A 25,509-nucleotide genomic window follows, 5' to 3' on the forward strand; every position below is an offset into this window, starting at 1 on the left:
TTGGGGTGGAAGGGCAGATCTCAGGTAGCTGGGGCTGGGGCGGAGTCTGTCCTCCAAGCCGAGCAGGACTAAGTTAGAGACCAATAGAATAGGACAGGGGGCGGGCTTTACTGAGAGGGACCAGTCCAACCGGTCGGGGGGCGGAGCGTCACACCGACGTCAGGCCGAGGCCGCCGCCGCGGGGCCTGGTTATCGCCGGTTCAGCGCAGCCCGGAGTCGCCCAGGCCTGAACTCCTACCCAGGTTCCCGGCCCCGGCCCCGGGCCCGCGAGGACACCGGAGGCCACCCCCAGGGGGTGGGGAGCGGAGCCGCGGGTCAGCTCTGCGAGCGCCGCGCGCTGGCCTGTCCGGCCCCGCCCCCGCCCCGGGCCATGGCCCAGCCCTTGTCTCGGCCCCTCGTCCTATCCCGATCCCGGCCTTGGCCCCCGGCCCCGCCCTCGCCCCGCTTCCCCGATCGGCCCCGGCCCAGGCCAGGGTCCCAATCCAAGCCCCCCTTCCAGTTCCTGTCCCTGACCTGGCCCCCCTCCCCGACTCGTCCCCTGTTCCTCTCCCTGTCACAAATCCCAGCCCAGTCTCTGTCCCAAGCCGACTCCCAGTGTTTACTTAAGGCCCTGGCTCAACCCCGGCCCTTGCTCCAGTCTCCATCACAGCCCCTGCTTCCATCCCACCCCCTGCCCTTGTTCAAGCCCCAGTGCCCAGCCCAGCCCAACCCATTATCTCAGCCTTTGCCCTCATCTCTGTGTTTACCCAAGTCTCTCCCACTAGCACCCCCCGTCTCTCATACTCTGCCCCTCTCCCAGCCTAGACTCAGGTCTGGGCTCCAGCTGCCGCCAGCCCTATTGCTGCTGTTGCTGTTCTCTGTCCTTGGCCCAGGGGCTGGTGAGTGCAGAAGCAGGAAAGATTGAGGCAGGAATGGGGTTCCGGCAGGGAGGGGTGGGCTGGAGAGATACAGGAGAGGTGGGACCTGGGCAACTAGGTCGTTGGGGAGCAAGTGGGGAGAAATAGGGAGGAGAGAGGTCTTACACAACAAAGGGATTGGCAGGGTCAGGAGAGTGGGTGATTGGCTTTGAGGCTCAGCAGGTGGTTAATAATTACTAGGACAGAGACTCCAAGATTTTCTTTTCTGGTGTCTATCCTGACCCCATTTTGACTCTTGCTTTCCAAGGGAAGTCTTGAGGGCTTTGCTTCTGCTCTCCGAGTTTGATGAGAGAGACATAGTCCCGTACCAGAAGCTTCTAATCCAGTGTGGGAAGATATAGCCTAAACCTTTGAGATTATTGGGCAGGCATTCAAATGAGGTTAAGAAAACAGTTTTGAAGATAACATGTAGCAAACAGATAGACATGGATTAGCTGCTGTTATAATGAGTTTCTTCATGTAATGAGTCCTGTTCCAAAGAAGCTTGATTTGCCTACGAATAATTCCTGATACTTTTAGAGCAGGGGTGGAACTCAGAGGCCATTTTACAGATGGGGAAACTGAGGCTCAGCGAGGGAGCAATTTGTCCAAGGTTATACAGCTTGTAAATAGCTGTGCTGGGGCTAGAAAAAGAGGTTTCCTAATTCCTATCCCATACTAGTGGTTTTTTTTTTTTTTTTTTTTTGTACTGCAATATATGCCTCATAGAAAAACAGGCCCAAGTAGGGAAAAGCTCAAAGCACAACATCTCTTCTCCCCTGTCTGCCCACAAGGTGGCTTCATCCACAAACTGTTCCTCATTTGCCAGGTTATCAGCCAAGGGCCACCATCCGATGAGGAAGTGACTTGGCTAGGAGAGGGAGAGGTCCAATTTTTTAATGGGTGGAATGTGGGAGGAGAAGGGGGTCCTGGTCTAGGGGATGTACCATAACAATGGCCACATCATGAAAAAACTATAGTCTTCATGACCCCAGCCCCCAGCCACCACTGGTGAGTGACACTCTGGCTAGGATGGAGATGTACCTGATGGAGTCTGGGCAATAATAGCTAACAGAGCAGGTTGGGATCAGGGGTGGGTTCCATTGAGCTCTGAGGGCCTGGTTTATTGTACAAACTTTAGGAGATCAATGCACATCAAAGGTCACAGCCCCTGCAGAGATGTGTGGTAACTAATGTGTCTGTGTATAACTGAGGGATCTGTGGGAATGCTGGCATATGCCACATGTGTACGTGCTATGTGTTGGTGAGTGTAGAAACATGTATGTGTGCAGGGTGCATGTGAGCTGGTGTATCTTCTGAGTGCCTATGTTATTGTGTGAAGGGGAGGGGACATGTTATGGTCCATGCATGTTCTTTAGCTCTATCTGCTCCTCGTATGGACAGATCCCTGAAGCTGTGAATGGGGCTGTGGGCCCTTTCTCAGAGGTGGATAGTTCCTAGGATGAAGGCAGTGTTGGGTGCCTCCCACAACATATATAAATAATCCATCCACTCCTAGCCAATCTCCTTGCAGGAGGGAGCCATGGGGGTGCTCAGCATTGGTTACTGCGGCTAGCAAGTTGGTCACTCAGTGGAGGCAGAGCCAGTCAGGTTTTCAGTTTTGATGAGGGGGAGTCCATACTGTTGAGCCCAATTCATAGCTTCCATCCCTGCCATCATGGCTTCTTTGTTCATGAGCCCATTGAGCAAGCACTGGGCTGGCTAGGGAAGCAGAGTGACTAATTGCCGTAGAGCATATAAAGTTGCAAGTTGTGAATAAAAACACAGTTGCCCAGAAGCAGGTTCAGGTGCTTTGGGGAGAATTGTAGTGAAGTTGGAAAAGAGTACCAAATAGGCTCAACTGCAGGCAGGGCTGCCCTCAGTGCTGTCAATGGTCAGTGCCGTCAATGGTCAGTGCCTTGGCAATTGTGGCCTGGAGCGCAGGGTGCTCTGTGACCTGGTGCTGCTGTTTTGTCTGAGGAGAGGCTGGCAGTGTTGCAGGACCATCACAGCACAGGCTGCACAAAGCTTATTGTTAACTTCGATCTCATTTCAGGAATGGAAATTACCTCCTGGGTTTCCTAGCCCCATGCCTAATCCTTGGATCTTTTCCTTGGGTTTAGTTGACTGCAGTTGATAACCCAGGCATACCCTGCCATTCCAAAAAATGATCTTTTGTTCTACCTGGTGCTGTCACTAGCAGGGCCAGCCTCAGCCTGTGTGTGCATGTGCTTGCATGTGTGTGCGTGCTTTGGGTGGTGGTAGGGAATCACCCTAGCTTCATCATAGAAATACTGGGACCTCCAAGAAACGTTCTTTTGAGGTTGGCCCAGAAGATTTACTCATGTTTCCTCTGGACACAGCCCTGGTAGGCCCCGTTCACATCTCACACCAAAGGCAAATGGGGCTGGTGGACCCTTTTTCAAGCATCTGCCCTCAGAACTTCTTCCAGGTTCCTCCCAGAATTCTCAGCTCCTGCTCACTCCTTTTTCCCACTAGCCTATTCTGTGACCTCCGTAGCCCCTGGCCACTTTGGGGATGTCTTAGCTAGTTCTGCAATTCTCCAGGGCCTACCATGATCCTTTGAAGCACAGAGATCTTTGTGCTTGTCTATCCATGTTTCCCAAAAATCAGTCACAAGCTCTCTGAGAGTCTGCACTTAGGGACTGACCAACATTTCTCCTAACAGTAGCAATGGCTGATCAGATGACCCATCCTTGGTACCAGCTTTGAGGCGGAGCAGCCCTCCCCTAACCCCAGCAGAGGATGCTCCAAGTTCTAATTTCTTCTAACAATAGTATCCAGGCTGTTCAGCTCTTGGCCTTCTGCCTCCCCAGTTGTCACAGCCAGGGCTCCTAGGAAACCCATCCTCCCCATCAGTTGGTTCCATTTCCTTCATCCCTCTCAGGCTCTGTGAGCATCTCTGGGTTCCGGGGCAGTGCTCAGCCTGCAAGGTGGCAGGTCTTCCTTGCTGACAGTTAAGACTGATCATGTGATCTGAACTTGACAGACTTGTCCTTGGGTGTAAGTACGGCCTTTGAGCATAAGCACAGGCCAGTCTAGGGCTGAGGCCCTCCACTTATGTAGGGCAGCTCCCTGGAGGGTGACTCCTGAGGTTGCTCCAGTTCAGTGCGGCCAAGCTTAACCAGTGTTCTTCCTTCAGCAGCCTCCCTTTCCCTTTCTCTGTTATTTCAAAAACACTTCATTTTTGGAGTTATCTCTCCCATCTGCAGAGGGAGAGATTATCAGACTAGGTAAACCTTTTGGGTATTTCCTACTTGCCTGAAAACTTCCCTCCAGGGGCTCCCCTACCCCTGGCCCCTGGTCTGTCCTGAAGCTGCTGAATTGCCCGCCTTCTCACCTGTCCTGGAGCCATCCTCCTGGGCTTCTCAGGGGCTTGTCTGAAGTCTCCAGAGCAGTCAGATTCCCCAGAGATTTACTCTGGGGACCTCACCTGCCATTTGGGCTCCTCTATCCCCATGCTGCTAAGCTACTGGGTTACCTGCACTATTATAGCAGTTCTACCCCCATGCATTTGCCTGGCCTGCTGCTGACACGACTTCTGTTCACCTGGGCTCCGCTCCTGACAATCATAATCAGGTCTCTGCATTTCAGCAGGAGATGACCACTTTCTCCCCGCCTCCCAACCTGGCCTGCTGTGAGAATATTCCCAAGTGGTCTGAGATTCCACTGGGCCACCAACTGATTGCCTCCCTGGGCCTCCCGCTGGAGAAATGCCCCCGCCCCCGGCTGCACATTCTGACCCTAGAGGGCCTGATGACTCTCCTTTCCGCCTTTCCTGGGGACTCTCATGGTGGCCTGCCAGCTCCTGTCCTTGCTTCTGCCACCCAAGCAGGCCCCTTGCAGCCTTACCACACTTTCCCCTCCCTTCTCCTGCCCTGAGCCAGCATACAGACAGCTCTTGTGAGGCTTCTGAGGGTTTTTACAGCTTCTGACCACAGGGGAACAGAAAGGGGAAGAAAATAAACAAGGAAGTCACACAGTTCCATACTGACTCCCAAGCTCCACAGGTGGAGTTCTGGCCTGCTCAGTGGCTTAGGAGTCTATGCCAACACACACACACACACACACAGACACACACACACACACACACACACACACGCCCCTTCCACACCTCTGTTTTGTTAGGCTTGGTAAGAGGAGACAATGGCTCCTAAGTGAGGGGCAGCTGTGAAGTCACAGAAAGGGTCCTGGTTTTGAATTTAGACAGAGCTAGGTTTGAATCCTCAGTTTGGTCTAGATTTGAGCCTCAGTTTCCTTATCTGTAAAAAGAGGTTATTATTGTTTTTAGAAGGTCACTACAAGGATTAAGCCAGGTGATGGCCAGGGCAGCACGAGATCCAGTCGCTGGCTCAGAGACATTGTTGAGTTGGTGCTATTGCTGAGGAGACTGGCATGCTTGTTGCTTAATGGAAATGCCCTCTGTCCCGCCCTGCTCCTTTCTCTTTCTCCTGCTTCCCAGGAGGCCTTTTCCTGACTGATTACTCCACCTGCTCACCCCGCAAGCTGAGTCCTTTCCGCTCCTTTGCCAGCACCGAGCTCTTCCACTTCCATGTTCCCGAGGACACGTTCCTGGCTGTTTGGAATCTCATCATCTTCAAGGAGCAGGGGGGAACCTTTGGGGACCACTGCCCAGACCAAAGTGTGACTGTGTGAGTGCCTGAGTTAACCTCCTGACCCCCGCTTCCAACCCCAGACCACTTTCCAAACTAAAGTGTGACTTTGTGAGTATCTGAACTGACCTCCTGACCCTGACCCCACCCCTGTCCAGATTGAAGTGTGACTGAGTGAGGGCCATGACCTCTGTCCCCTAACCACTTCCTGACTACTGTATGACTGTGTGAGCGCCTGAGCTGACCTCTCACCCCTTATGGCCTGAACCCTAACCTGGAACCACTTTGTTGTATGTGTCAGTACAGGGAATCCACTTGTTTTACTGGTGATGAGTGACAGTTCTCCTTTCTTTTCCCCATTTCCTGCCTCCTACCCCATTGCCTGCTTTCTTCCTCTCCTAATTCTGGTCCCCCAGGTATTTCCGGTCCGGGGCACCCCCTGTCGTCAATCCCCTGCACACACATTTCCCAGGGGACACAGCTGTGCCTGGGGTTTTCTCACTGACTCTCAGCTGGACACTGCCCAACCGCACCTCAGGCATCTTTAACGTCAGCAGCCCCTTACCTGGGGACTGGTTCTTGGCTGCCCACCTTCCCCAGGCCCACGGCCACATCTCTGTCAAGGTGGGTTGATGCTGCCCAGGGCAGGAGGGGCCAGAGCTGCCCTTCCATTGCTGCTGAATTCCCTCCACAGGCTCTCTGGCACACCAGCTTTGTGCCAGGGTGGGCAACAGCACAGGGGTGGCTGGGGTGGGACATGGCTAGAGGCCAGCAGGTCACCTGGTGGGCCAGAGGCCACAATCTACAGGAGGCAACTTGGGAACCTTAGGAGGACATAGTGGGCCCAGGTAAGCTGAAGGGAATGTCAAGAGTTTGGAATCAGAGGCTCTGGCACTGGGAGTAGGTTCCCTTCCTATGGGAATGCACAAGGGCTAATCAAGGTGGTCAGAAGCTAACTACAGACTGGTCAGATTTGCTGCACAAACCCAGAACTGGTCTTAGTCTACATCTTGATCGATGATAGCTCTGAAGGCTCTCTTAGGCCACAGCCCAGTCTTTAGTGCATCCGGAAGAATTCCTCTTCCATCATAATTTCAGGCAGCTTCCCACGCCCTACAGAAGACCATAAGAGAAGCCTTTTCCTATTAAAAGGAGGCTTTGGGAAGCTGGTGTTCATCCTGACTGTTGCCTCCCTTTCCTCTAAATATCAACTACCCAGGCACTGCTTTCACAGAGCAGAGGTTGTCCAAGTCTGAAGGGCAAGTTCAATGGTCAAGACACTTCTCTGGTTTGGAGGGGAAGGAAATGCTACAATGTTTTCCTGCCACTCTCATGTGTTACACGGGCCAGACTCCCTCTTTGTAGTGAGGGGATCTAGAAGTTTCCTACTCCCATTCACCAGAAGAGAAGGAGGGTATGATGAGCTGGCCACTGTCAGAGTGGAATGGCCATGTGTGGGGTCTGTGGTAAGGGTGAAGGACCAACCACGAGTAGAACGGGGACTTAAGGCACAGGACATTGTAGAACAAGAAAGCTAGTGGGGTTTGGTCATTGAGAATTGAGAGGAGCAGAAATTCCCAATCAAGTGTAGATTTGACTCGGATATATCTCCAGGCTGAGTTCCTTGAGGGCAGGGACTCTATAACTGTGTCACACTCACCTCTTTTCCTCCTGTTGTGGCCCAGCATTCAGAGCAAGTGTTAATAGTGCCTTTGAATGGGCTGATACACGCACAAGGACAAGTGCCTGGCACTGCTAGGGCTAACGTAGCATCTCTAGCCCTCAGCGATAGGGCTGTTTTTCCTGAGAGTGATTTACAAGAGAACTCCTGTCAAGGCCTGGGAACCTCTGGATGAGAGCATGTTGGGAGTTTGCCTGGAAAAGGCTCTGGGTTCTAGGTAGGCCTTGGCTCCCATCAGAACTAAGGGATCTTCTGTTAGAAGGAATGCTTTCATAGGTTTTTGGCCAAATCCCAATGAGCCTGTCCCTGATTCTAACTCTAATTCTTTTTTTCTTTCTTTTTTTTTTTTGAGACAGAGTCTTGCTCTGTTGCCCGGGCTAGAGTGCCGTGGCGTCAACCTAGCTGATAGCAACCTCAAACTCCTGGGCTCAAGCAATCCTCCTACCTCAGCCTCCCGAGTAGCTGGGACTACAGGCATGCGCCACTATGCCCGGCTAATTTTTTCTCTATATATTTTTAGTTGTCCAGCTAATTTCTTTCTATTTTTTTAGTAGAGGCAGGGTCTCACTCTTGCTCAGGCTGGTCTCGAACTCTTGAGCTCAAACGATCTGCCCGCCTTGGCCTCCCAGAGTGCTAGGATTACAGGCGTGAGCCACCGCGCCCGGCCATCTAACTCTAATTCTTTATTACCTTGTAAGAGCTGATAGGAAAAATCCTTCTAAAGCCCTGCTCTAGTTATATAAAAACGTTTCTAGTTATATAAAAACCATTCCCAGAGCTGGAGGAACCTGGGGCCTAGGCCTGGGCTGGGATTGTGGGAGCTGAGGCCTAGCTGGGAGTGGTCAGGGTTGCTCATGGCTGCCAGAATGGAACAATGGGGAATCAGAGGTAGCAGTACAGAGAACGGCTGCTCAAAACCTAAAGGGTGATTCAAAGTGCCCAGATCAAAGAGAGCTGGACAGTGAGAAAAGAATGAGGCCTGACATGTCCATTTGCATCTAGATACAGCAAGTGGGGCCTGGTGCTAAAACTGGAACACTGGCCAGCAGAGCTCCCCAGGGTCATGGTGAGACTACAGAGAAGAGGGCACAGTTCCCCCTTGCCCATGAGTGGCAGTGGGTCTGGACACGATGAGAGATGTAGCTCTTCAGTTAGGCCTGTTCTAGAGGTTGATGGGGTAAGGATTTTGTGTCTGGTTCTTCTAAGAATTTGATTAACTTCTGGAATCTTATACCGGCCTCTAGGCATTCTTAAGTTCTCCAGACCCTGGTTAGTTTCCCAGACTCAAGCCTTTCGGTTCATTGTCCAGAGCATGCCTCCATCTTCTCAACTTGTTTCCTCCTTGTACCATGGTCCTGACTTCCTCGAGGATTGGCAAACACAGGAAGTTATGTAGGTTCAGGGATATCCTTTGGTGGGGACTAAAGAGTCCCAGCGATAAGAAGGCAGTGCTGTTTCTAGGGCCCTCCTCAGCTTTGGGGATGAGCCTAGATCTCCCTTCAACCCTTAGTCCTTTTGTACCTGCTTTGTGCCAGGCCTTGGGACGGGTAATCTCCTGTATTACTGAGATACAGGAGATGTTTTAAGAGGATAAAGGGGAGATGGCTAACTCAGCTTGCTAGCCTGGTGGAGGTGGTATTAGGATACTGTTAGGAAGTGGGGCCTGAAGGCAGGGAATGGCATTCCAGGTGGTGGGAGTAGCATGGGCCAAAACTTAGCAGGGGGAACTGAAGTGGTTTGGTGTGGGCCAGGTGTTGGGGTGGGTGAGGGAGGTGGAGGAGTGAGAGGAAGCCACATGATGAAGGGCCTAGAAGTTTGAACTGTTTTCTTGTGTATATGGAGCCTTGAAAGGTTATAAAAGGGAAGTGACTTATTTGGTCCAGGCCACTCCCCTGAGCTCTAGTCCCGCACTTCCACTAGACCCTGTGTCTGTATTACCCTCTACATATTCCTAGCACCCAGCACGTAGCCTGGCATGTGGTGGGGGCTTGGCAAATTTTTATTGCCCTTCTGCCAGCTTTTCAAACTCAAAGTGTCACAAACTGATCTCATTTCTCTGCCTTGCCTTGTCCCCTTGGTTCTGTCAACCACTTGTGTCTTGCCCTCATGCCTCCATCTCCTTGTCTTTCCTGTCCTGGAGCACGTGTTCATTCTGAGGTGCCCAGCTGCCAGTCTTCCCTGAGGGGCTGGCCTTTGGGTTGTGGGTACCATTTGGCACCCAAATGGCTCATGGGGGGAAGTTCTCCCAAACACTGGGGCACAGGTTCTGCTTGAAGCTTCCTCTTCCGAGGTCTCAGATTTGAAAGTAAATAAAAGTAGGTAAAATAATGAAAAACAACTGCAAGGAAAGCAAATTGTACAGAAGAAAGGATTCTGTTGAACCCACCCCCTAGCACCAAGCATGACTCAGTATCTCAACTGAAGTGGTTAAAATCTGCTGATAGTGGCAGGGTGTGGTGGCTCACGCCTGTTATCCTAGCATTCTGGGAGGCTGAGGTGGGAGGATTGTTTGAGCTCAGGAGTTCGAGACCAGCCTGAGCAAGAGCGAGACTCCGTCTCTACTAAAAATAGAAAGAAATTATCCAAACAACTAAAAATAGAAAAAATTAGCCGGGCATGGTGGCGCATGCCTGTAGTCCCAGCTACCCGGGAGGCTGAGGCAGAAGGATCGCTTGAGCCCAGGAGTTTGAGGTTGCTGTGAGCTAGGCTGACGCCAAGGCACTCTCTACCCTGGGCAACAGAGTGAGATTCTGTCTCAAAAAAAAAAAAAAAAAAAAAAAATCTGCTGATAGTGCTGCTTCTGCTTTCTTCCTCCTCCTAAATTATTTTATTTATATTTCAAATAGGTAATATATGTACCTGGTACAACATTTGAAAGGTACAAAAGGCATATACAATGGAAAGTAAGTCTTCCTCTTCCCTTCTCCTTCCAGTCCCTAGTTGTCCCCCTTAGAGTTAATTAGTGACTGGCTTTTAACTACTTCCTTATATTTCTTTCTTCAAATACTTTCTCTTCTTGGCCTTTGTGACTTTACAGAACTGTCTGGTTTTCCTCCTGCCCACTGCTCATTCCTCTGTGTCTTTTTCTGGCTTCTCCTCTGCTTGATCTATACTTGCGGTGGCCCAATGCTTGGTCCTAGGGCAACTTCTTTTTTATTTTTCCATTCTCTTGCTTGGTGTCTCCAGCATAATAGTTTAAAATACTATCTGTAAGTTCATGCCTTCCATGAGTATTCAGCCAGTCCTAATTTCTTTGAATCTCAGACTTTATATCCAACTGCTTACTTGACATCTCCAATTGGATGTCTAAGAAATGTCTCAAACTTAGTACATACAAATTAAAATAAAGCTAAAAGTAAAAAACTCTTCAATTCCCATTTCACTTCTCCCAGTCCAAGCCTCTTCTTACTCTAGTTGTCATCTTCTCAGTAAATGACACTGTCATCCACCAATTGCACAAGTTCAAAATTTAGGTGCGATCCATGATTTCTCTTTATCCCTTATTTTCTCACAATGGGTCTATAAAGAGAAAGTCTTATGGACTTTACTTCTAAAGCATGCCCTGAAAGCATCTACTCCTGTCCATTTCCACTCTCAGCACACCTTCCCCCAGCTTTCTCCTGGGCCACCACAGTGGCCTTAAGTCTCCCTGCAGTCTGTCCAGCACTCATTTACTGCCATGTTGATTGGTGCTGGCTGGCTGTGGGCAGGGGCTCTGCTGGGTCCTGGGCTGTTCCCACAGAGAAGGCATCTCCAGTCTGCAAGCCCCACCCAGAGCCTGGCACTGGCCACTCTACTTGGGCCTTTCTAAAGAAACCCAGAGTCCACCCATACAAGGACATGCTAGGTATCCATCTACCTTGCCTTCGACTCCAGGATCTTTCAGACTGTATCCATTTCTCACCTTTGCTCCTCCTGGTTTCTTGAGCTTCCTTGCTTTGGCCTTGTTCCTTCTATGATGGCTGATGTTGGTTTAGCCTGTTGACTCAGTTTGGACTCTTTCACTTGGCTTCTGCCTTGGCAGCTCTTGAGGACCTGACTTCTGGTGGCCTTTCTCTGGCCCCATCACAGGCTGAAGGTCCCTGTATCCACTGACTGAACACTCCCTCCACATAAAGAGAGGGGGACTGAATGTGTATGTTATACAGTTTAAGGAAGGAGCACATCTTAACCAGATAGGTCATGTCCACTGATCCTTTGGTTAAGTCAACCATAAGCAAAACGTGGAGCCAAGTGTTTCTTCCCCTGGACTGTCTAGCCAGGAGATAGCCACCTCCTGAGTGTGAGCCCCTACCCTTGGGACTCATTCACTGCAAGATTGTTGTGGTGGTGATTCTTGCCTTAGGAGATGGGGTCAATGACATGACCTGTGAGGGTATTTCTGGTCCTTAGGGTTTGACATCAAAGATGAGGGACATTTACTTTGGCTATCAGAGATGGAAGTTTCTGAGCAACTAGGTCAGCCTTCTTTAACTCAACAGCTACTTTAGCACCTGGCGTGAGCCAGCTAGTGTGCTAGGCACTGGGGATGCTGGGAAGCAAAAGGCACAGACCCCCTTCCAGCCTTGTGGAGCTTGGCTGGAAGCCAGTGCCTTGGCCGGCTTATTCCATGCCTCGGGACTCAGTGGGATGTCAGGGCCTGGAATTTTTGTCCCAGAACAGAGTCTGGAGTATGTCCTGGTCAGAATAACCACATAAGTGAATAGTGGCTTCTGGTTTGTTGGGCCAGCATGAAGCCATTTGTCCAGAAGGTCAGAGAAGCCTAATTAGGAGTCCCTGCCTCCTCTAAACTGTGAGGTTTGTAGGGCTTTTATAGCTGCAAACGCTGAAGAAGGGAACAGTAACAAAAGTGCTCACTGAGGAGTGAGGAGGCTGTGTGGGCCAGGGGTGGTGTCAGCAGGGTAGAGGGGCAGGAGCCAGGGGTTTATCCAGGAGAGGAGAAGCTGGGGGAGACATGGTGGTTCTTCTCCAGCAAGAGCAGAAACACAGTCTGAGGCTGACGGAGCAGACTGTGGGGGAGCTCCCTGAGGGCAGCGTGGAGGGAGGGGAGTCAAAGATGTTGGGCTCTGGCTTCCTTAAGGTCAGAGCTGCTCCCAGCTGGGCCGATTCATTTATTACATCCATCTGTGAGGTGTGCACTCTCTGTTAGGCTTTGTGTGTGGAGGAACAAAAATAAAATAAGACAAGGTTCATGTTCTCAAACTGCTAATAGTCTGGAGGTGGCCTGGGAGGTCGTGAATGGCCCTTCATCAGGGGTGTTAAAGCACGTGGAAGGGTGCAGGGTGAGGAGTAAAGGGAATTGAAGGGTCTGATTGGTGGTGGTGATGGAGGGGGTTGGACTGGAGGCCTTGAAGGAGCTTTCCAGTGCCCCTCAGAGAGCCGGTGTTCTGAATTCCTGAGGCCCTGGTGGGAGAATGGGCTGGTTAGAGAGTACAGTGCTGTGGGGCTGGCCAGGAATGCTCGGGGAGGAGGGGTTAGACTGGGGTAAGGGGCAGGCGAGGCCTATTGTCAGGAGGGCCTGGGTTTGAGTCCAAAAACAGCCAGCAGACCCTGCAGACTGAGGTAGGACAGAGGTGATCAGAAATGACTGCCCAGGCAGGAAGGACCCAGAGCTTAGAGAGACCTCCATCAGAGCAGGAGGCCAAAGGGGCTTCCTCCCTGGCCAGTCCAGCAGGTTCTGTTTGCCTTGGTTTAGCAGCACCTCTGCTGTCTCTCCTTCTGCCACTCCTGCTTTTGTCTCAGGGTCTCCAGGATGAGTGTCAGTACCTGCTTCAGCCGCAGCTGATTGTCCGGCGCTTGCTGGACGTGGCTGTGCTGGTTCCTGGCCGTCCCTCAGAGCAAACCCTCTCCCCCCACAATCGCTCAGCCCTGTACAAGTAAGTCGACTACTCCCCAAACCTGGCCCTTTCCCTCTTCCTTCTCTTGGCTTCTCAGCCTGCCTGCCTGGTCCTGCTCTCCCTCTGGCCAGACTGGACCCAGACCCCCCAGGGTGGGCGGGATCCCTGCCTCCCTGTTTCCCGGAGGGAAAGACCTGACAAGGCCTGCTGTATCCCTGTGTCCCCTGCCCTCTCCGTGCCCCCTTCTTCCTAGCGTTCCCCTCATTCTGGCGTTCCTCTCACCTCTCTTTGTCCTTTCTTACCCCCAACCTCTCCTCTGCCCAGGGTCTTCGTGCCCAGCTTCACGTACAGGGTTTCGGCGCAGCTGGTGTGTGTGGGGGGCCGTGGGGTGTCTGCCTGTCCCCTGACACTGCGCCTACGTCCCAAGGCCCCACCCCTGCACAACTCAAGCTCTGTGGCCTGTGGAAGTGCCTCAGTATGCCAGCTGGAGCTGGCACTGCCCCCTTGGGGACACTGGGTCTACGTGCGTGTGGAAACACCATCCCGGGGCTCTGGCAGGACCATCCGCTTCCAACTGTGTGTGCGGTTGCAAGGTCAGAACCCCACATCTGCCCCAGCCACCCAGGCTGTGCACACATCCATGGCTGGGAAGTGACTTGGGTGGCTGTGTTCGGTGATCCTCGGCCACATCCCTACAATGTCCCCTACTGTGCCCAGGCTCCATCACAGTCCCTGAAGTCCTGCCACTTGGAGCTCCAAGTCAAGGGAAGGCCTTCAGATCATTTTTTTTTGTACCTGACTTGGGACAACTGAAGGACCTCATTACTTTCCTTGATTTAATCTCTGTTTCAGTTTCCTGGGATAGGCAGGGACAGCCAGGACCTCTGGGATACTGTCCTTGCCCAAACCAGTGCAAGGCAGTGAGACAGCCCGTCACAGTTATCTGTCCCACCAGTGTGTTCACTGCCCTTGGAGAGGGGTAGATGACCTTGGGTCCCTCCAACATGACGTAACATTAGTTGTCACTAGGAAACCCCTGTGACTGTGGATGCCCTACACTCCCAAGGGACATTGGCTTCTAATTCTTACTCCTCCCCACCCTTTGCTAAATCTTGTCTGGCTTAGACCTGGGTTATGAGTCAGATTGGGGCTCTGCGGGCCGCAGACCTCAGCTCTGGTTTCCTCTGCTCACAGAATGTCCGCAGCCCAGCCTGTCCCGTGCCCTAGTCCCTGGAGCTGCCATGAACATGCCCCAGTCACTGGGCAACCAGCCACTGCCCCCAGAGCCGCCATCCCTCGGAACTCCTGTGGAAGGGCCTGGGGCCACATCCCCACCTGAGCACTGCTGGCCGGTGCGCCCGACTCTGCGCAATGAGCTGGACACCTTCTCCGTGCACTTCTACATCTTCTTTGGCCCCAGCGTGGCCCTTCCCCCGGAGCGCCCGGCTGTGTTCGCCCTGAGGCTGTTGCCAGTGCTGGACAGCGGAGGCGTCCTCAGCCTGGAGCTCCAGCTCAACGTGGTACTCTTTGTGGAGAGCCGGGAGGTGCCCTGTGGGAGAGCTCGGAGGGGAAGGTGGCAGGGGTGTGGGGGCCCTTACCTCTTCCAGGAAGCTTGTCCAGGTTACTTCCGCCCATCCTGACAATTAGTCCAATTCCGGTCAACAAACATGCTCTGAGTATTGACTCTGCTATGAATGGTCAAGTCAGAGTAATCTGAGTTTTCCCAATTTTGTAGGCTTACCTCCCAAGTATAAACGGCCTTTCTCTATGGTAGTTTCCACTTTTTCTTGCATCCCTCCTGTGATGGGGAGTTCATCACCTCTCGAGGCCATGCAGTCCGTGTTTGAACAGCTCTGATTGCTAAAGACCACTTTCCCATTAACCAGTCTGAGGCCTGGTCTGTGGCTTGGTATGGTCTTTTATGGGACATGGCTCAAACTTTGTAGTGGTCCTGCTAAGTCAGGACGGAGCTGGCTCTTCAATCTGAAGATGTTCCTTATTTTTGTACTCAAATTCTTTCTCTGTTCTGGCTAAGACTGTATGTACTTTGTGTCTGCTTATTACCATGCCTTTGGGCAATGACAGTGAGGTCTTGATTTGACCTTGAAACTGTAGAACCCAAATTAGAGGACAGCCTCACCCGCATTCTTTCTTTCTCGGTACTCTGAGAATAGAGGCCCAGCCCCTCTGCAGCCCCTCACCCTTTCCCTCTCTGCATTCTTGTCCATTCCCATTAATGAGCATGTTTACATTCCACCTGTCTGTATGCCATGACATTGCCACACACCTCAGACAGCCTGTTCTATTTATTCTGAAAGGTATATTGGCACATCTGCTCTTATCTTTCCCTCCAAATATTTTGATTTTTTCCCCTTGGATCAGACTGGATATTTGGATCAGAGAACTGCATAGCTAGAGGACATTTTTTTTTTTGGCTTCCTCCTAGAATGACTTTCACTGAATAATACTAAATACTTTGGCATATTGCTCTGGGTTTGCATTAAGGGAAGTTATAAGCAAGTTGTATGAAACTCCTGTGGTTGAGGACAGAATTCATAACAACTCACAGTGCTCCTTCAACAAGAATTTATCTGAGAAGCTGCCCTTTGGATGCTGCGATTTTCCAGAGACTCTGATTAACTTTTATCTCATGTACTCACGAATCTTCCTCCTTTACTTTGGTTTCTTAGAAGTCAGTATCAAATATATGGCCCACATTAAGGAAGACTTTATTTTCCTATCCTAATTAAGTTTCCCTCATGCATTTATTTTATCCTGTTTTATGTATTTAATAAGCTGCCTCAAATCTTTCTTGACTGAGGTGAGCTTATGGCATCCTGTTACCTTTATTCTTGTAGACAGCCCCTTACATTCACTCTTGCTGATATCTGGTTTCTTTTAATCCCAGCCAGGTTGCTACATTTAATCTCTTGCGCATTCTGTTACCACCGTTTTGTGTCTAGGATCATTTCACCCAAGGAGGAGTGAGTTTCTTTACACTCCTCCTGCCTTCATGTCCAGGTGAAGATGATGGGAAACCTGACAATTACTTTGTCCATAACTATTTAAGTTTCTAAATCCAGCAACAACTCCCGCCCCACCTCTCCCCCAGTAAGCTAGATAGGACTGAAAAAGAGGGTGTTCTCTCTTGCTTGGACAGAATTGAAACAATTCTGCCCAAAGAAAAGATTCAAAATTGGTCTTTGCCTTCTCATCAGTCTTTGAAAGATTTCTGCTGTGGAGGATCTGGTGTTTTCCAGGTTTTCTGTTCCAAGGCTGGAAGAGAGAGAGCAGCTTTGGTGTGGAGAGCCCAGGAAGGTGTGGGTTAACAGGTGTAGAAGTCTGGCGGGGGCGGTGGTCGGAGCTGGAGGGTGGAACGGGGGTGGTGGTGGTCACCTCCATGCCTGCCCTTCCCAGAGCTCCGTGCACCAGGAAAATGTGACAGTGTTCGGATGCTTGACTCACGAGGTGCCCTTGAGCCTGGGGGATGCAGCAGTGACCTGTTCCAAAGGTGGGGTGAGGAATGGGGGAGGAGAGGAGGCAGGAAGTGGGGGTGGGGGTGATGGAGGCGGAACGGGGTGGGGGGTTCAGGGAAGTGGGGGCAGGTGAGTGAGGGTCCTTGGGTCCTGACCCTACACTAACCGCCCCCCTCCCGCACTGTTCCCTCTCCCTTCTTTCTTCAGAGTCCTTGGCCGGCTTCCTCCTCTCCGTCAGTGCCACCTCCAGAGTGGCCAGGCTGCGAATCCCGTTCCCGCAAACGGGGACCTGGTTCCTAGCCCTCCGCTCGCTGTGCGGGATGGGGTCTCGGTGAGCTGCGCGGGGCAGGGCGAGGGCGAGGGCGGGGCGGGGGCGGGGGCGACCTGCGGCCCCAGGTGACTGCGTGTGTGCGCAGGTTCGTGCGGTGCCGCAACGCTACAGCCGAGGTGCGGCTGCGCACCTTCCTCTCCCCGTGCGTGGACGACTGCGGGCCCTACGGCCAGTGCAAGCTGCTGCGCACGCACAACTACCTGTACGCGGCCTGCGAGTGCAAGGCTGGTGAGCGGGCTGGCGAGGGAGTGGGCCGTGTGGGCTTTGGGGGTGACCTCGGTGGCCTGGGCAGGGGTGGACGTGTGGGTCTGTGGGCAGGCCGGAGGGGCGGGGAGGACCAACCTGAATTGGGATGGGTTTGGAGAGAATGGGAGCCCAGAGCCAGGGTGATACCCATGGCATCGGGCTTGGCGAGAGGCCAGGAGCAGAAGTGTCTGTTGAACCCGTGGCTTCCGTCTGTCCTCTTCCACCCTGTGCGCTCTCCACCGTTACGGTCACCCGCAGGGTGGCGGGGCTGGGGCTGTACCGACAGTGCGGACGCGCTCTCCTATGGATTCCAGCTGCTGTCCACACTCCTGCTCTGCCTGAGCAACCTCATGTTTTTGCCACCTGTGGTCCTGGCCATTCGGAGCCGATATGTGCTCGAAGCTGCTGTCTACACCTTCACCATGTTCTTCTCCACGGTATGTGGTGGCGTCTCTGTCTTCACTGTGTCCTTGTACGTGGTGGTGGGTGAGAGTCTACATTTCCACCATGTTCTCCATGGGTTTGGGGATGTCTTCTACAGCAGTGCTTCTAACCTATCGTGGCATGCATAGAAAATGGTAAGTTGTGTAAGGCACGTTGGGGTAAATGAACACAGCTGTTTGCAACTTCATGTAATTCGTGTAGGCCTCCAGCTGCCCCACACTCTGTCCACCTTGAGGGCTGAGGAGACCTTTACTCAACACACTGGCTGAGAAACTGTCCTACAGTATGGAACTATGTCTACACCTTCCTGTTCTCTGTGTAGGGGCAGGAAATCTACACTTTCATCCACACCTGCGTGGACTGTCTTTACCTTCATCACGTCTTTCATGCTGTGAGGGCTTAGCTGCTCTGGCATGTTCTGCATTGTACTGGAGATTTCTACATCTTTAACATATTTGTTCTTATAATACGAAATGGTGTCCCCCCCATTCAGTCACCAGGCCTCCTTGATTTCTCATGGCATCCTTTGGAAGATAGAGGGGATATCTATGTTGGGCAATTTATAGGACAGTCTGATTCTCAAGAGTCCTGAGAAATTTTTTGGACTTAACTGTGTCCTGAGGCATTATGGAAAGTGGCAGTATGATATAAAATCCCAGCTCAAAGGAGTATATTTTGATGAAGATTAATATAATTTTAAACTCTCTCCTCCCATTACAGAATTTCCACAGTCCCTTCCCTGTGTTTTCCCACTCCTTCATAATCAGAAGAGTTCATGTTATAAGCAGGCATCACAGATATAAGGAAAGGTAGAGAAGTGAGTCTATAATGTGACTTAACCCCCTAAGTAGACTGTTTTCCCCTTGAGGTGCCGCATCTAGGGATCTGTTCATCTCATCTCTGGGTTCTTGGCATCTTGTGATGTACAGTGTCTGCCTGTGAGCGCTGCGAAACTCCTAGATGGAATCAGACTGTCCTGAGGCCTTGGCGACAAGGATATCACAGAAACCAAGACATGCCTCCCTGGCATCCAGCATTGCTAGATCAGACATATGTCCAAATTAAAATCCTACTTATCATTTGGGAGAAAGCAGAGGGCAAATGTGCTGAAACCGAGGGTCACGAGTCCTCCCAGGGGTTCACCCACAGATGAGGAAGAGTAGGCTCTAACCATACTGCGTAGAGAAACCTTGGTCCTTTAAGCTGGGTGAGAAGAACATATTCCAATTTTGCTTGGCTGGCTCCTTTTATACCTTCTGCGACAGCGCCTCATTCTATTTTTATGTTAGACACTATCATTTTCATATTGCCAGATGCCCTTTATACTGTGGCTCACCAAATTCTCTAGCAACAGCTGTTCCACCAGCCCACTCTTGGCTACATGTAGATCTAATGTGATTCGCTGTTAGTAAGAGCACCTAAGTGTGTCAGGAGCCTAGAGCATGTGGGGAGAGCATGCTCATTCTCTGGACTTGGCTCCAGAGTGTTCACTGCTAGATGACTCTTCATTTGGATACAGTGGCATATCAACCTGAAAGAAAAAAGACCTTAGTAGAAACACTGGGAGAGCTTCAAGTGCCTGGCACCACATAAAGAGCTCCCGCTTTCTTAAATACGGCCAAAGGATAAGGAAAAGCTACTGGCTTTGAGGTGTTGCCTTAAGTCCTATTCTAACCCCTGCTCTTTCTCCACATGAGCCAAAACACAGAGCTGCTGGTCCTCCAGTTTCCCCAGCAGTTTTCCCTGTTGTCCCTCCTTTGCCATTCTTCACTGAGACTTATTTCATTCTGCAGCAGGGTCCATTTAAGGACCCATTGGTCATATTGCAGCCGTCAGTACCAGGACGGTAGATGACAATTACCTTCCTTGTCTCCAAATAATCCAGGACAGTCTTTACCCAGGAGTAGCACATCTGTTCCTCTCCAGGACATAGGAACAGATAGTAGGTCTTTAATTCAGGAGTTTATAGATGTCAATTATATGTAAGAAAACAAAAACAGGCTAGAAACTTAGCACTTGATTTTGTCTGTAGCCAAACAATTCAGATAATGATAACAGCAAAATGGCATCTACTGAATGTGTGCTATGTGTCAGACACTGCTAATTTAATTCTTGTGATAGCACTATAATTATTATTATCTCTTTTTGTAGATGAGGGAAAGTTAAATACTTTGCCTGAGGTAGACAGCGAGTATTTTACTGTACAATCTTGGTGAGCCACGGTTCTCACGCAGGCTGACTCCAGATGCCTCACGTGTATTCACTAAACCACATTGCCCCCTCGCACCAGGGCAGTGAGCATGCGTTGATAAATTTCTAACCTGACTTCAGTTTCCCATAAATCCTAGATTATGTACAGAAACACATGACCTTGGTTTATTAGCTTTCCCCAAATTCTTAAAAGATAAGCACCAATCAGGAGATAAAAAAATGCAACCAAACCAAGTATAAAAAACCATCAGGGAAAATGTATCAAACATTTCGGTTGTGCAGCTCTAACCCATACAGTCCAAGCCACAGATCCTTCACGGTGCTGCTCAGGCCCTTAGAATCAGCTCCCACATCAGCCTTCCTTGCTGACTGCTCACATCCTGGCTGTGAGCCCACCTCCTCATGACCTCTGCTGTTCCCCAGACCGTCACAAGTAATTCTTGGTGTCCCTTGGCAAACTCCCATAACTGCTCCCAAGAGAAAACAAGAGAGCAACAGTAAGTTCCATTATCTCTCGAGTGCAAATATCCCAGTCTTTGTGTGGATTAAATATGTTTGCATGTGTAGTTTTACATTCTGTGGTGCCTGCATACTCCATTTTGGAGCATTAGATGAACTATAGCTATAAAAATGGGAATTCCACAGGAAAAAAACAATTTAGGATAATTTTCCCAAATTACTTCATAAATAATGACCAAACCTGAGGAAGTTAGATTGGAATAACTTAGATTGGAATTATATTAATAGAAGCCAGTTTCTAGTCTAAATTTCTTTTCTTAAATTTCCTGGTTTTTCTGTGTAGTTTCTACTACTTTTTATTGCTGCTGACAAAAGAAATATCAATCTAAAAATTAGCCCATAGTTTTTAGTGGAACACTTCCCTCATACTGCGATTTTAACTCTACCCCTGTGGATTTTTCACAACCTTAAACAATCTCTTTGACCTTTTAGTATACTTGGTGAACAACCAGTCATGTAATATTAGTGAGATGATTTCCCTAAAACCTCTCCACTCTAGAGACAGTATCTCCATTTTTCTTTCCTCTTCTTTCAGTATAGAGAAATTCCTAGGAGATAGCACTCAATTAATTATTCTTCTAATATGTCTTCAGTATTTGGTGATTCAGCTTTGCTTTTTCCTGCTGATATATATCTTTCCTTATCTGAGATTGAAAGATTTGTTGTAAGTCCCTCTTGCAGAACCTTTTGGGCATTTCCTTTTATACACTTGAAAGTCAGGCACATGGAGCCAAGTCCTTGGTTAAGCCTGAAGTGCAAAATTAGTGCTTTAAAATAAAACTCAGATCATAAAACAATATTGGGTAATTTAGTGTCCCATAGTACTTATGTCTGGTCTTAGAGGCAGAGAACAATCAATGTCCTATAGCTAAAATAGAAAAAGACCCAAATATTGATTTGTTTAGGAACTAAATTAACTCCCAGTGAATCAGCATATATAAGAGAAAGAATGAATTGAAAAAAAATCTCTTAGGCATATTCAAACATTAATTCTAATGCTGATATGGACCCACAAGAAAAATCTCTGAAAATTTCCCAGTAAGAACTTATTTTTTCAATTTAATAATATATTATGAAGGAACCAACCATGTTCCCAAACTAACAAGCCTTTTCAGAAGTCTAGGCATTCTTAGGCAGTCTCATCCTGCAGGAACAAAATTCTTTATCTCCAAAGTGAAGGAAAAGAAAGAAGATAGGCTCCCATGTTTAAGTCTTACAGCTTAAAGGAATGAAACTCAAGGTTTCCCAATGCCAATAAATATCCTTAGATTTTCCTTTTCATTTTATTTTATTTTTTCTAAGGTCCTAAGTTCTCCCTTTCCACCTTTGTCTGTTGAAGTTATAATTTTTGCAATTTGAATGACCAGATGAAATCTTTAATGGGATCAAAGGAAACAAGAGCAACTTCTTTTTCATCCTTTGTCTCTAGAGACTGACTTTTGGGTGCGTTTTCCAGTTCTGCTGGGGGCAACCCTGCATTTGGGCTTAATTCTGTCAATTTTCACAGCAAACCTGGTTCACTTTCCCTCTTGCTTTTCCCTAAGGGGCGGGGGATGCTATTTGATTAAGGTTGGGGTGTCATTGCTTGTGATATGAGTTTGGGATATAATATTCCTTTTCCTGAGTCATTCTTCCTGACCTTGCCCCCACCTTCTCATTCTCAACTATAACTCATTCTAACGGGAGACTGGTTTCTCCGATTTCCATCCTTTCCAAAGTTTTGGAGACCCCCCTGTTGCCAGTAAGTGAAGGGCTTGTGGTATTGCTCAGCTATCTCTTTCCTGAGCTGTGGACTGTATGTCCCTGCCTTCTACCCCCAACCCAAGGACATGCCTCTGGAGGGCCTGGGGACCTGTCTCACTGAGGTCTATAAGGCTACCTCTGTTCTGGGATCAGAGCCCCGTGACTAAGGGTTGCCTTTTAATAGATGATAAAGAAACTGACCTGGGCTGAAAGCAGTGCCCAAAGGACCCCTTCCGTCAATGATCAAGCCACATCAAAGGCCATCTTTGGATGCCACAGCACTCAGTCTTCTGCCCAAGCTTCATTTCAGCCTGATGTACTGTAGCCCAACCCTGTCTGCAACTACACCAACTTGTTTCTGCTGCCACAAGATATCTTCAGTAGCCATGGTTCCCAGAGGACCTGGGGTAACATGCTGGGGACGAAGATCAAGATTGAGTCACAGAATCTTAAGAAACTTTTTTGATCTCCTAATGTCTGCTGACATGGTTCACAGTCAGCTCCAATGAGTATATTTTGATAAAGTTTATATAGGTCAGAACCTTTTTTCCCCAGTCATAGCCTTTTCATTTTCTTAACTCTGCTTCCATCACCACAACAACCCAATCTTCCTGACGTGGAGCAGGGGATGTTAGATGAGAGGAGTGAGCATGCCCCTGTGATGTTTGTTCTCAACCTGGAGCTGTTTGTCCTCAGACGTCCGGTCCAGTATCTTTTCTTTTTGATGGGCTCATAAGGCACATGATCACTAGGAAGTCCACAGAGGGATACGTGTTCTCATGATCTTTGCGCCAAAGACATCCTTACAGCTATGCATGTTCTTATTGTCTGGCATCAGTAAGTACTGAAATCACATAAATTCTACCTAGAAATTCTGAGAAAGGTGACAGCAAATGTTCTAAGATAAATACAGCACAGGTTATCCCTGGACAACCCTTTGCATGAATAAGAGAATGCAGGATGCCAGAAGCCATGGTATTGTCCAGAGAGACACAGGGGTTGGGGCCACAGACCAAGGGGGGCTAATGGCAGACCTTGGTTCCTGAATTAGGATGCCCAGTATAGCTTGATCCAGTTCCACCTGTGTTCCCTGCATCCCCTTTGAACCTCCTCAACAGCCTACTCTGCTGTGTTCTCCATGGTCCCCTCTCCATACTCTTCCCCATGGTGTGAGTACCATGCTTTTCTCCATGGCCTTAGGAGCTGCCTTTTTTCTTACTGTGCACCCCCCTGCCTGCATTGGGTGGGGGGATGAAGAAGGCCAGTTACTGTAAGTCCTGACAGTGAAGCTCTGTTCAGAGTTTGAGCTATCAGGGGAAGCTGGGACATGGAGGGGAGGTTTGGGGTATGCGCTGGCCCAGAGCTTGGGCCAGGGCTGGGGATTATAGGTGGGGCCCATGATAAGGAGATAGAATTGGCCTCAGCTTAAGTCATTTGGACCCCTTGGCCTGGCACACTGCACAGCACATTCCAGAAAGGTTAGGAAGGGGAGGAAGGGGAGGACCAGGGTCAGGGCTGCGAGATACATACAGCTGATGAAGCAGACCAGGCCTCCCTACCGCATTCTTCTCAGGAGTAGAGGAGTCAGGCATTTCCTCTGCTTCTCTGACAGCAGCATACCACCCCTGTGACCTCCTCCTCCAGTTTTGTATACCTGGACCTCTGCCTCAAGTTCTCTCAATGTCTGTCATTTCTTCCTCCAGTTCTATCATGCCTGTGACCAGCCAGGCATTGTGGTTTTCTGCATCATGGACTACGATGTGCTGCAGTTCTGTGATTTCCTGGGCTCCTTAATGTCCGTGTGGGTTACTGTGATTGCCATGGCTCGTTTACAGCCTGTGGTCAAACAGGTCAGTCCAGAGTGGGCCCAGGGGGGCACCCATAGCCAAGTCTATTGAAATCCACTCCTGACCTCTCCCTGGGGGCATTTCCGAGTGCCTCTTGCCATCCTGGCCCAGCCCCAGGAGTGCTGTCGCCTGGCTCTAGTCCAGCCCCAGGGTCCTTTTTCTCTAGGTGCTGTATTTGCTGGGGGCTATGCTGCTGTCCATGGCGCTACAGCTTGACCGGCATGGACTCTGGAACCTGCTTGGACCCAGTCTCTTCGCCCTGGGGATCTTGGCCACAGCCTGGGTAAGGGTGGGGAGGGCTGTGGGGGGGTCTCAGCAGGGCTTGGGTGTAGGGCCCTGGGTATCTGGTCCCCAATTTAAAGTGGGCTTGGACTCTGTCATCATCACCTGCTGCTCACGGTGCCCACTCCAGTCTTGGCAGGTGCCTTTAGGTCACAACTGGGGCTCAGAGGAAGCCTGAGGGTGACCAGATCTGGTTTGAGTTCCAGGGCCTCGTGTTCCTGAGCCCCACTTCTCTGCCTCCCCCAGACAGTACGCAGCGTCCGCCGCCGGCACTGCTACCCACCCACGTGGCGCCGCTGGCTTTTCTACCTATGCCCGGGCAGCCTTATTGCAGGCAGTGCCGTCCTACTCTATGCTTTTGTGGAGACCCGAGACAACTACTTCTACATTCACAGCATTTGGCATATGCTCATCGCTGGCAGTGTGGGCTTCTTGCTGCCCCCTCGTGCCAAGACTGACCACCGGGTCCCGTCTGGAGCCCGGGCCCGGGGCTGTGGTTACCAGCTATGCATCAATGAGCAGGAGGAGCTGGGCCTTGTGGGCCCAGGAGGGGCCACTGTCAGCAGCATCTGTGCCAGCTGAGAGGGGCTTTGGGCCTGGCCCTGGGGGGATATGAACCCTTGCTAGGGTTCTTCCTGGGGACATGGAGCCCTCCAAGGAACAGGAGACAAGCTGTATTTCTTGAGGACATGGAGTCTTTCTCAAGGACATAGAATTCTTCCAGGGATCTGGAGCCCTTCCCAGTACATGGAGAACTTCCTGAGGGCTTGGAGTCCTCCTGCATCCATGGAGTCCTTCCTAAGGACTGGAACCTATGCAGGGCACAGAGCCCCCTCAGGACCAAGTTGTCCCTCCCAGGGATATGGAACCCTCCTAACGACATGGATTCCTTCTCAGGGAGACAAAGCCCCGTCAGGAACATGGCATCATTCCAAAGGAAATGGAGTCCATCTTGGGGAAACTGAGTCTCCAGATTTTCCCGGAGGCTCAGCCACTGTGGCCTCAGATTTCCTTCTCAGGGGTGGCTTCTGGGCTGTGCTGTGCTGGGGAGGAGGGTTTGCAGGGATGGATGGGGCTGGGGCTGGCTGAGGTGGCTGGTGTCCTGAGTTGATGCAGGTGGAGTCTGTGTGTCTCCAATGAAGTATGTGCTGGTTGTGTGCTGCCTTCTTTCCTGGGGTCAAAGGTGTGGGGAAGGGGCAGGGGAGAGGGAGTCTGAGAAAATCAGCAGGGGTGATGGGAGTCCAGCCAGAATGAGCTGCTGGGAGCTGCCCACCATGTATGCACTTGCCTCCCTCTCATCTGCCGCCTGTGTTAATTTCCAAACACTTCCTAATGCCTGTTCCTCAATTCCTGTTGATCTCA

At 50.5% G+C, this 25,509-nt stretch overlaps 1 protein-coding gene across 1 annotated transcript; it reads left to right on the plus strand.

Moving 5' to 3' along the window:
- The first annotated feature begins 370 nt into the window (after positions 1-370).
- On the plus strand, positions 371-25,431 carry TMEM8B (transmembrane protein 8B). The gene is made up of 13 exons (XM_069474418.1): positions 371-878; positions 5,380-5,569; positions 5,947-6,154; positions 12,954-13,087; positions 13,373-13,641; positions 14,243-14,568; positions 16,466-16,559; positions 16,732-16,855; positions 16,941-17,083; positions 17,360-17,538; positions 23,722-23,868; positions 24,032-24,148; positions 24,394-25,431. The coding sequence occupies exons 1-13, from the start codon at positions 371-373 to the stop codon at positions 24,727-24,729; spliced, it is 2,775 nt and encodes a 924-aa protein (XP_069330519.1). The 3' UTR covers positions 24,730-25,431.
- Positions 25,432-25,509: the final 78 nt, after the last annotated feature.

The sequence above is a fragment of the Eulemur rufifrons genome, chromosome 7 (assembly GCF_041146395.1).
Source record: "Eulemur rufifrons isolate Redbay chromosome 7, OSU_ERuf_1, whole genome shotgun sequence".
Lineage (NCBI taxonomy): Eukaryota > Metazoa > Chordata > Mammalia > Primates > Lemuridae > Eulemur > Eulemur rufifrons.